At 35.7% G+C, this 12247-nt stretch overlaps 1 protein-coding gene across 1 annotated transcript in view; it reads right to left on the bottom strand.

Moving 5' to 3' along the window:
• LOC107586087 (cartilage acidic protein 1-like) overlaps positions 1-9744 on the bottom strand; it is a 16998-nt gene extending 7254 nt beyond the window's left edge. Inside the window, exons 1-6 of the mRNA XM_016273324.1 lie at positions 9577-9744; positions 9348-9485; positions 5653-5809; positions 3889-4023; positions 3632-3777; positions 680-816 (exon numbers count right to left, since the gene is read on the bottom strand). Of these exons, the coding sequence (XP_016128810.1) occupies positions 680-816; positions 3632-3777; positions 3889-4023; positions 5653-5809; positions 9348-9485; positions 9577-9744 (881 nt within the window). The remainder of the gene's footprint in view (positions 1-679; positions 817-3631; positions 3778-3888; positions 4024-5652; positions 5810-9347; positions 9486-9576) is intronic.
• Between the last annotated feature and the right edge of the window lie 2503 nt (positions 9745-12247).

Consider the following 12247-nt stretch of genomic DNA (forward strand, 5'->3'; position numbering starts at 1 on the left):
GAAATAGAGTGCACGAATTGCGCAGGGCGGGGGGGGGGGGGGGGGGGGGTATCAGGGGTATCAGAATGTTCATGTTATGGTAAATGGTAACCAGCAGGTTTTATTGTTAACTAAAACTATAAAAATTGTTTACGTCAATTAAAATGCTGAAATAAAATCAAATATTAGATATATAAAATATAGATTAAAAAAATTTAACTTAAAAACTTTAACACTAAAAAAATATCATAAATTAACTAACTATATAAAATAAGCAAATAACAAAATAACTACAATTAATAAAACTAAATTGGAATGAAAATCAATGCAAGCTATCAAAAATATTAAAAATTTAAAATACACAAAACAAAATTACTAAAAGAAAAATATAAAATTAGAAGCTAATTCAAAATATTAATAAATACTTTAATAGTATATAAATGCACCAAAAGTTGTTCACTACTATTTTTTTATATTCCTTATTAGATTTGAGAACTATAACAGGGGGGTATTTTTAGTATTTCTGATAATGACCGAACTTTCAGTCTGTCCTTCAGGCAGCTATTAAATGACTTGCAAAGACATTAAATAATGCACAAGATTACTGTTGTTTTTGATCACCATTCAAACATCTCCTTATACGTTCTGCACCCCTCTAAGATTTTGCCTATGCATGTCAGTATAGTCTTTTTGTACACACCTGAAGAGTCTGTTGGCTGATGGTCCTCTGTAGGCAATGTTGTTGAAAAAAACTTCTAGTTCATTGTCATTATCAAAGTCGGCTGCGATGACAGTGCGAACGGGAGATGGCATGGAAAACTTCTGTGTGGCGATGTCCTGGTACAGAGAATATCAGCGTATCAATATTTGAAACACCACAGTGTTGACAATCTTTACACTTGGGAAAATCAACCAAAGAATGGCTTATTTATAATAGTTGTCTCTACATATTAAACTAGGACAGGAAAAGATTTTTCCTTCGCTGACAGGAGAACATCAGCTTTAAGATTTGGAGAGTCAGATATGTGATATCTATGACATAAAGATCTAAGCTGCAGGTAAATCACAGTCTAAAAACTGCAGGGAGTGGAAGCAGAGAAAAGTAACTGCTGTCGTCGCGCTTCAATAGTGCAGCAACGAGTCATGGAAGAGTTATTGAGCATGCCGGCACTCTCTCAAGTATTAACCCCAATTTTAATTATAGGGCTCATAAAACCTGCAGGTGAAAGCCCATGAAGTGACCTTCTGCTGTCTGGTTGAAGGAGAGGTGATGGCCATCTCTGGACAGGAACCAGCAGAGGTGGTACAGCTGAGATGATAGATAGATATAGATAGATATAGATAGACAGATAGATAGATAGATAGATAGACAGATAGATAGATAGATAGATAGATAGATAGATAGATAGATAGATAGATAGATAGATATTTCCCCTCCCACAAAAAATCCACAACCTGATTTTGCTCACCCTTATTATGACTCACAGATGCACTTCCACTAGCTAGTGTGCTTGTTCAGCCAAGGTTGAATTAACACACGGAATAACAGAGCATCTTAATCACAATGCAATTATACATGGCAAAGGTCACAATATCCTACTCTGATGCAATATCCTTCTGTAAGGTCTCCCAAGATACATTAACCCAACAATTGCCCCCCATAAAACAGTTTCCTACTGACATTTATACTAAAGAAGCCGATCACTAACACTGATATCAAACTAAAGCTGAGGAAGACCTACACACACATCGCTGATCCATCCATAACAACAGTCCAGTCAAACACAATTACCTGACACACTCTGAAGTGATGTGACACGTGGCCAAGTATGGTGACCCATACTCGGAATTCGTGCTCTGCATTTATCCCATCCAAAGTGCACACATCCAAAACCATTTTTTTGCTGCGGCGGTTCGGTGCCTTGCTCAAGGGCACCTCAGTCATTGCATTGAAGGTGGAAGAGAGCGCTGTACATTCACTCCCCCCACCTACAATCCCTGCCGGTATGAGACTCGAACCCGCAACCCCGCAACAACTCTCTAACCATTAGGCCATGACTTCCCTGGTGATACAGAGCTCCAAAGGTTCATGATCAACTACTGCTGGAAAATAAATAGATAATATTTTGGGTTCATTACTTCTTTAATTATTATTATTTATTTTAGGACAGGCTTGATTACATAGCCTAATTAAACCATTAGTTCAAGATTAGCAGACTTACACATTCTGACTGGCCCCACAGGACAAATGTTTCTCCTTGACAACAATGTGCTTACAGAGAGCAGATTGAAATTCTTTAAGACTTTAAGACTAAGAGTTTTATCTTGAGAAAAAGATCCTAGTGATCTCACATGTGTCTCATCTAGAGTTTCAGAAGAAACCTCAATGTTCTTAAGTTTGCCAACATACTCAAATCTGGCAAAGACCTTTGATGTTCAATATGAACAATTAAAAAAAAAAGTTAAAATGAAACTCAAGCTATCCTCATTCCTAGTTGTTTGTCTTTCAAAAACAGAATATTGGTGACTTTTATCATATGGCTTTTGCAATCATTTTAAAAGCTGTGGTGAAATCATTATAATGCACAGCCTCTTGTAGCTTATATTGTTTTATTTTACTGTACCATAAATAAGCTATTACACTACCATTCAGAAGTCTGGGGTCTGTTCATTTTTTTCTTCTGCTCACCAAGGCTGCATTTATTTGATCAAAATACAGTAAAAACAGTAATATTGTGAAATATTATTACAATTAAAAATAACTGATATTTATATTTTCTAATATATTGTAAAATTTATTTTTTTTCCTGTGATGCAAAGATAAATTTTTTTAGCATCATTACTCTACAGTCTTCAATGTCACAAGATCCTTCAAAAAAATCATTTTAATATGCTGATTTGCTTCTCAAGAAACATTTATTATTATCAAAGTTGAAAGCATGTGTGCTGCTTATTATTATTGTGAAACACCATTACATTTTTTTAGGATTTTTTTGATAAATAATCATTTCAAAAGAACACCATTTATTTGAAATATTTCAGTCTTTACCGCCACATTTGATCAATTTAACGCATCCTTTCTGAATTAATGTATTCATTTCTTCAAAAAGAAAATCTTACTGACCCCAAACCTTTAAAAAGTAGGTTCTGCAAAAAATTTAAAAATAAGCATTTCTTACAACATTCAGTCTTGATTCAGCTGTCAGCAGATTATAAAACTTCCTGTTGAAGTCTCAGGGCAAATAAAGAGGTTCTTCGATCTTACTGCGACTAATTACAATCAGCTGAAACAAGGGCCAGGTCACTGCGCAAACAATAGAACAATGATTAGAGAATAATTGAATACTCCAATCAGACAGCAGATGTTATTATTTTATCCTCTGTCCTCTCTCAGAAGGATTTAATTACACAGATCAAAATGTAGGGATCATGCTGTTTTGTTCTGTATAACAAAGATGAATCCTACCATTCAGTATATTCACATTTAATTAAAAAAAAATTTGATTTGCATTTCCTGAGGAGAACACCAGTGCTTTGAAGGCAGCTAAGTAACAATTTTAAAGTTTCAGGCATGTCAAGCACTGCAAGAAACACTTTTTCTCTTCCATTACAGCTAAAAGAATATGCAAAGAGTGTTTTTTCAAATCTGCACCTTAAACCTTTGCTTGCGATTATTGCTGAGCTGTAGGAACAGACGATGAGGCCCATTCCAGTTTCCATAGACAATGTCTGTCTTCCCATCCCGATTAAAATCTGCTAGCGCCACTCCACGGCCATGCTGCATCGGGTCATCAACCCCTGCGACAACAAATACAAATATTTCATTGCATGTTTGCTGTGAAAAGCTAACAAACTCACCTTTCAAAACAAAATCATCAGAAAAAATTTAAAGCGTCAGCTCTTGCTTACCTACTTGTGCCGCCACATCTGTAAATGTACCGTCTCCGTTGTTGCGAAACAGGAAGTTAGGGCTGTACTCATTGTCACAGAAAATATCAGGTAGGGTCTGACTGATAATGGGACCGACCACGACCCCCCGTCCCCCTATAACACACAGCAGAGAGGGGCATCATCACCAAACGCACAGCAGAAATCGTTAGTGGCTTTCCAGCTCATTTCCCTCTCTGCTGCTTTTGCTGACACAGACTCTGACTGCCCATAATCACATGTGCATTTAACCAGCTCTCTTTCAACACATCTCACCCGGCAATCACTATTCTACAGCTCTGACCTCTAGTTGAATTACAGCAGCAAGTAATTTTTTTGATTTGTATAGCGCTTTTCACAATGAACAATGTTTCGAAGCAGCTTTAAAGAAAATAGTGCTTGTATTTCTTAAAGCCCAGCAGGACCAGGCTTTTTCTTAATGCTAAATACGAGCATGGTATTAAGATTTGTAATAGCTCTTACTTTCAAATATATTTGAAAGACATTTGAACAGAAATTTGGGAGAGGGAACAACTTTTTGTTGTATTAAAGAATTTGTTGTAAGTATTTATATTATTTTATATTGTTGCAGACTGGTTAGGATAGGAATAAAGAAATGAAGAAAAAAATAAAATAAATTATAAACTAAAATCTAAAATAAAATAAAATAAATTATAAAATAAAAAATAAAATAAATAAAAAATAATTAAAAAAATAAAATAGACCGCCTTTGGATTATTCCTTTGCCTGCTTGCCATTTGGACTTCACGTTTGTGATTGTTGGACTGTCCTTATTAAACTTCAGCACATGGATTCTAATGCAGCTTCAGCCTCCTCATTACATATGTGAATAATGTGAATAAAATAGGCGAAATATAAAATATGTAAATAAAATAAATGCATTGGTAAAATAAATGAAACAATCATGTATTGCTTGAAACCATAACATTTTTTGTGTCATTCAAACAAATAAAATAATGAAATAAAATATAAAATAAAATAGCATGCGTAATTTAAATGAAATTAAACATATTGTTGTTGAAAACATTCTGTTTTGTGTCATTTTAATGTGTCATAATATGTGAATAATGTGAATGAAATATGAAATATGTGAAAAAAATGAAAAATTGTATTCAATTAAATTACTTAAATTATAAAATAAGTTAAAACATATTGTGGTTGATGCCATTCCATGTTTTGCGTCTTTCAAACATATGAAGCCTGCCAAGGCTTTAACAGAATCCTCTATAGTGAGGCAAGAATATCAAAAAAGCTTAATTTTGTTGCTACAGTGACATTTCCCTTCTGAGACTGTCCTGGTTGAACCCTTCTCAAGAGTGCCTCTCCAAAACTGCTCTGAACGGTGGTCTCCCCATAGTGATTAATGGAATGGCTGCTTCATTGAGTAAGGCAGAGCTGAAATACGGCTCACTTGTCCTTGTGCCTTCACATGACTTTCAGTGCAGTAAACAGCTGAGTGGGCCAAAACCTCCATCTCTTTATTCAGCGCTGCCTTCCAGGGCCCAGTTCTCTCAATTACTGGCTGCTTTAGCTGATAAACACTGTCTATAACTCAGTTATTCAAAGCTGATATGAGCATTGAGCTCTACTGTAAATCAGCCACAAGGCAAAAAACCCGGATCCTTCAGCTCATGGCCGTTAAAGAGTCCTGGGTAATATATTCACTGACATCATCGTACACTTACACACTCCCGCTCACATATTCATAAATAAACGGACACACACCTGTGAACTTGTTGACTCCGGCCTGCTCAGCCACGTTTGACAGTGCAATGATTCCCTTGGACAGGTCACTTGAACTTTCGTCCATTTCGATCAGAGCATGTGGACCTACAGTTCCGCTGGCATAATTGGCAATGTAAATGGAATAACGGCCTGTTCCCTAAAAAAAAAAAGATATAAGCATTGAGTTTATAGTGATTAGATTACTAATAATGTTTCAGCTCATAAACAATTTAGAAAAATTGCTAAATTTCAGAAATAACCTACAAGTAACATTGAATTAAATGTGAAATGTTGAAGTTCAAAGACTGAAATAGCATTTTCTTGTAAAACATAATCCAATCATTTTTGTTTTATTGACAACTTTGAAAAAAAAATTTACAATGTCCATCAGTAAATAAACATATATTTATGTTATTGTTTACTACTCCTTAGTAAACAAGTACACTAACGTAAAGAAATAATATAAAACTCAATTAGGGGCAAAATCATTAGTTGCAGTGGCGTGTAATTTGTGGATAATCTGATGTACTGTAAATCATTTTCTCACATTCAAGACATAAAAAAACATCGCAAAAAAAGTTTCCAAGACATTTACGTGATCTTCATATAACATAAGAGAAATAAGTCAAACACTCGTCCACATACAGTTGCATGCACATGCACACATACTCTCACACACCACACACATATTTCAACTGCCTCCCCTTGGATATTAATTTCACACCCCATTATCAGAAAGATTCCCTGTGGACATGAAGTCAGTGAAGAAGCCAAGCAAATGAACTTACGCACACATTTTCAATAAAGACACCCACGATCCAACAGCATGGACATGGTGAAATAAAGAAATATGTACATAATAAGTATATAAATATCAGCAGCTCGTGACCAGAATCCTAATGAGGCACAACAATGAAAATGTCAAACGCTCTCTGGTTTCTACATAACCGCCACTTCAGGTCAGCAAATACAGATTAAAGCATAATGGAGTTAAAACAGACAATGCCCCAGAATGTATTAGCAGCTTAGGTTGTAATGTCATGACTTCCATGTTTTTCATGCTCTGTTTATCAATAACGAATTAGATTTACAGAAAAGTACAGCAAAGTATGCGAAACTAATACTTTCAAAGCATATTTTGTACCATCGCTGGGTTCATGCAAAAATGTTTTGGGTTCGAAATTACGGGTTAAAAGGTGGGTGTAAAATGTACTGACACCCCCACCCAATAAACTAAATAATTATTATTAAGCAAATATCACCACACATTATTAACAATATTTAGTTTTTAGTCAATGTTTAGTCATTTATGCACAAATCTGAGAAAGAGAAAACTCTTTTGTTGCAGACTAAACTATAAAATGTGGTTGTTTATGTATTATTAGGAGAGAAAACTGCAATAAGCACATAATGCAGGTATCCACTAACCCATGCAGATAGGTGAATGTGAGGACCAATCCATCTCCTTATAGAAACAGGCTCATGTGTCTAACTGTCCACTTTGAAGTGACAAGTGACAATCCTTTGGTTTCAAGGAGAGTAAAACACATTGCATTTGAATATTAATGGCTCTGAAGCTGAATGGAATATACAATATACCGGGGTCATTTTATAACTGTGGCAGATGCTGTCACTCATTTTTAGACTTAAAAAGTCAATTTACAGAGTTGCAGAGCAATGCACACAGTTCCCAGAGAAAACTGTATATGTTTTAAGCTATCAGTTTAACATGTTAATTCAATTTATTAGTTATGGGAAAATAATGCGATTCAAATATTTTAGCGCAGTTAATGCACTGGCCCCGCCCCCAGATCTGTATGTCATCTTACATTTTTTACAGTTGATGTTTACGAACATGATGCAGGGCAACAACTATGTAGTCCATAAATGCAATTATGTGCCACTAAAATTCAAGATATTGAGCCAAATAAATGCCGCTGTATGAGTTTTTGTCTCATTTTTATATAATATGATAAGCGATATCACACAAGCAGTGAGAGCAATGTCACACCAGTGTTGTTTTTCTCCTGAATAGCACAAGTTCAAATGTAATTTTATACAACAGTTTAGATAGAGAAGCATAAGAAGTTAATATTAAGTTATATTTTAAACACAATATTATCAGTTTTTTCTCAGATTTGCTGACGCAAATTTTACCTATAACAGCCATAGCAGAATCCACAAGTAATCCACATGACTCCAGTCCATCAATTAACATCTTGTGAAGCAAAAAGCTGTGCATTTGTAAGAAACAAATCCATAATTAAGGCATTTTAGCATTAAACTGTCGCTTCTGGCTGTAAAGAGTCAATCCACTGAAAGCAAGCGTAGTGAGAACCCAAGTGCAGTTAATCCATTTCAATCCCTCGAAGCTCTTCCCCAGGATAACTGAGCATCCTTCACTGCTGACTGCTCCCCACAACAGCATGCAATCCAGAAGTAATTGCGGAAATATGCTGTTCAGCTTATTGTGTTTTGGACTAAATACAAGTCATTGACATGTTTGGCCATTCATCATGCCGTCTGGGATTAGGTACCAGTGAAGCACAGTCAGACGGTGGGAGCTCTGATAACCTACGTGCAGAGAGACAAATTAAGGCAGCACTTCCCACCTAATACATCTCCTTACAAAAAGAAACAAATGAGGCCTTGTGTTTTCTAATTATCACAGCACATGATTCAATGTCAGAGACAAATATTGCAGAACGCTGGAAATGAACAATCATATTGGTTGGCTGAGGGGGGCAGGACTCAACAGTAATAGTGGACAGCAAATGATGGCCGCAGAGGATTTTGAGTCTGTGAGGGTGAAACGATCAGACAGTAACGGGATGTAAACAGTCACTCAACACCCTTAAGAACTCACTTTCCCTCAGATTCCACATGCTGATGTTCTGCAATCCTGTTGATGATCAATACATACCTCAGGCTGCAACTTACTATTCGCATACATTAAAATTCACAAACAGGTTTTCCAAATGCATTGAGCAAGACATTTCCATGATTTTCAGTCATTCATGATTACTGGATGAGCATTTCTAAAAATCATTTTATACAGACTGCACTCAAGAAGAGCAATTTCTAGTCTGTGCAATATTTTAGAGCTGAGAATAACCAGAAACATATGTTCTAAGAACATTATGAAAGCATTCCATGAACGATGTATAAACAATGCTTTTGTGCTAACATTTTGAGAACATTATTAAAGACCAGCTAACTTTGAACGAATGTTCCATTAATGTTACTGGAAGAGCGTTTGTTCATAACTTTAAGAGATCGTTGCCAGAACATTAGACAAAGTACTGAGAACATTCCCTGTTAGCTGGAAACGTTTACAACAGCTGTGGTTCCCCATCCAAAAATGGACCACAGGTCTGTTTTGACTGAGAAACATACTAAGAGCAAATGTAACTGAAAATGTCAAAATGAAGAGGTAGAAAAATAAATTAACTTATCAACTTGGAGGAGAAAACACTTCCCATATCATTTGATCCATGACTTGGAAATGATTAGCCTCAATTTTGTTTAATCCCTGATATAGATGGCAATCCTGATCTTAGAAGATCTGTGCGATTTTGGAGGAAAACATACAAATTATTTATTTTTCCACCTGGTTGGTTTTCCTGAAGGAAGTGTTTCTACCATCAAGCTTTTGCAAAAGCTTTCATTCAACACAAACTTATTAGAGGTGTTACCTTTCTGTCCACACATGCGAGTGACCGGCCAGCCACGCGATTGGCAACGTCTCTGTGTTCATTTATGTCATCATTCAGTAGATCCTCAAACCGCCCATTACGAAACTTAAAGAGCTTGTCAGTGTACGTTGCTCTCCCTGCATGAAATGACATGAACAATTTACATGAAACTAACATCCATTTACAGTAGCATTTCCATCAGAGCCTTGTTTATGAAACCGTTTCATACGTCAGTGACAGCCACGCCGTAGTTGAGCTGCGTAGGGTTATTCTCATAGTCCGGTGGGAAAACACTCTGAGTTATTGAGGCAAACATGGGTTCAGTCCGCTGACCCCATGACAGTCCCAGGACAGACACACCCGCAGTGAGCAGTAATATCCATGCTGACATTGCCATCTGTGAAATTCATTTAAGAATTAAAAAAACACTCTTTGGATTCAAACTATGACAAGATCACTGTCATACTCACCTCCTGATCTGTGAAAAACTCTTTAAAGGAGGTTATGAGTCACTCAAGTGAGAGGAACTGTAAAACATCCCGAACTGAGCCACACAGCCGAGATATTCCACTTTCATTGGGTTTTAGGAGACTGAATGGCTTTCTACAGTGTTAAGAAGCAATTACCTTCCCGGCAATACACTCACAGCACAGAGACATAAATACAGAGACTGCAGACATGTGACAGGTCAGAATGGACCAAATCAAGATCTGAGAGTAGAAGCCATTTCACTGCACATGCGACAGACATTTAAGACGGCAAAATCCATATGTGACAAAGAGTATGAGGACATGATCTTCCAATCGATCTATCTGTCCATCCATCCATTTAAGTATCTATCAGTCTGTCTGTCTGTCTGTCTGTCTGTCTGCCTGCCTGTCTGTCTGTCTGTCTGTCTGTCTGTCTATCTATCTATCTATCATTAAATCAAATTAAGAGAATGTAGAACTCACTTGCACGTTTATGATCTATCCATTTGGCCACCCATCCATCTATCTGTCTGTCTATCTATGATTAAACTGAATTCATTAAGAGAACGTAGAACTGACTTGCAAATGTATGCATATGTTGTTCCGAAAACTATAATTTGTTCACCATTTAACATTGCAAATGCCATGTGTGAACATAAACAAGTAAATGCAGACACAGTCACAGACAAGGCCTCAGTCCTAATTTTAAAAGAATAAGTCCACCCATAAGTGAAAATTCTGTCATAACTTACAAACCCTTATATCTTTTTTTTTTTGTGGAAAACAGTTGTTACTGACAGCAGAATATCCAAGCTGACTTTATAGCAGGGAACAGGGAATGTTCTGGAAAATTTCTCTCAAAGTTATACACAAAAATTATTCCAGTTGTTACTAGAATGTTCATTCAAATGTATGTGGTCTTTAATAATGTTCTCAAAACGTTAGTACAAAAACATTCTATATCATGGAATGTTTTTCTGTAAGATTTTAGTTGGATGTTCGTCTAAGATGGTTTAGAGAACATTTAAAATTAACATTCCCATAATGTCTGTTCGCACAATAATAAAATGGAACATTTCACTTAATGTTGTCTTTAACATTCGCATAACCAATGAAAAAAAAAGTAATTGTTTTCCTTTTTTTTCAGAGAACATTAAAAAATGTAATTGTTTTCCTTTTTTTCAGAGAACATTCAGAAATAACATTTTCATATTATGAAAAAATATAATTATGAAATTATGATGAAAAAATATTATCAAAACATTCTTAGAACATATGTTTGTTAGATGCATGGGTTTATCCATACAATGAACGTGGTAAAGAAGCAATATTTTCAAGGTGAAAAGCAGCTTAAATTTCATTAGGTTCCTTACACAAAGATATCCTACGTTTTCAGAAAAAAACAAGTTGTATGGGCTACTTTTAGGGGCTTTTAGTCATTTTTTGGAGCTTGACAGTCTGGGTCCCCATCCACTTTCAATGTATGGAAGAGAGCAGCTCTGGCATTCTGCTGAAGATCTCCTTTGGTGTTCCACATGGAAAAGTCAGGTTTGAAATGACATGAGGGGGACTAAATAATGGCAATAGTGAAAATGGAAAAGGTACTGGTACAGTAAGTATCTGCCAGGACATTATCCGTTAACTTATGGACATTACCTTTAACCCTAAAACACAACTAAATGCAATGTGTAATTCAAAATACAGGTAAAACACCTGTGAAAATTCAATACGGAAAATTCCTTCATATTAACACAATACATTAGGCACTATTTTTACAAAGGGGCATTCACACAATGGACCATAATTATAATGATAAGGATATAGCCTTATCGTTCTGAATTTAAAAGAATTCAACAACTATAGCAATAATGACACACAATATCATTGAAATCACTTTCAAAATGATTTGCTCCAGCTGATGAATGATAAAAAAAGCAACAGCCAACCTGAATTCACCCTTAAAGAGCTGGAGCATTTAAAGTGGCAGCGCTTAAAAGAAACAGAACGTTACTGTGCCTTGGTGTAGACACTGTAGCGTCTCGACCAATCTGACACACTAATTTTTATTTGATTTAACAAATCAATTATTCATTAGATTAACAAATCGTCACAGTCCCCTCATTCAATAGACTGGATGCCAGGGCTTCGCTTGAACACCATCCCCCACATAACCAATGAAAAAAAAAGTAATTGTTTTCCTTTTTTTTCAGAGAACATTAAAAAATTTAATTGTTTTCCTTTTTTTCAGAGAACATTCAGAAATAACATTTTCATGTTATGAAAAAATATAATTATGAAATTATGATGAAAAAATATTATCAAAACATTCTTAGAACATATGTTTGTTAGATGCATGGGTTTATCCATACAATGAACGTGGTAAAGAAGCAAGATTTTCAAGGTGAAAAGCAGCTTAAATTTCATTAGGTT

This window comes from Sinocyclocheilus grahami, unplaced genomic scaffold, assembly GCF_001515645.1.
Source record: "Sinocyclocheilus grahami isolate Dianchi unplaced genomic scaffold, SAMN03320097.WGS_v1.1 scaffold77.1, whole genome shotgun sequence".
NCBI classification, from domain to species: Eukaryota; Metazoa; Chordata; class Actinopteri; order Cypriniformes; family Cyprinidae; genus Sinocyclocheilus; species Sinocyclocheilus grahami.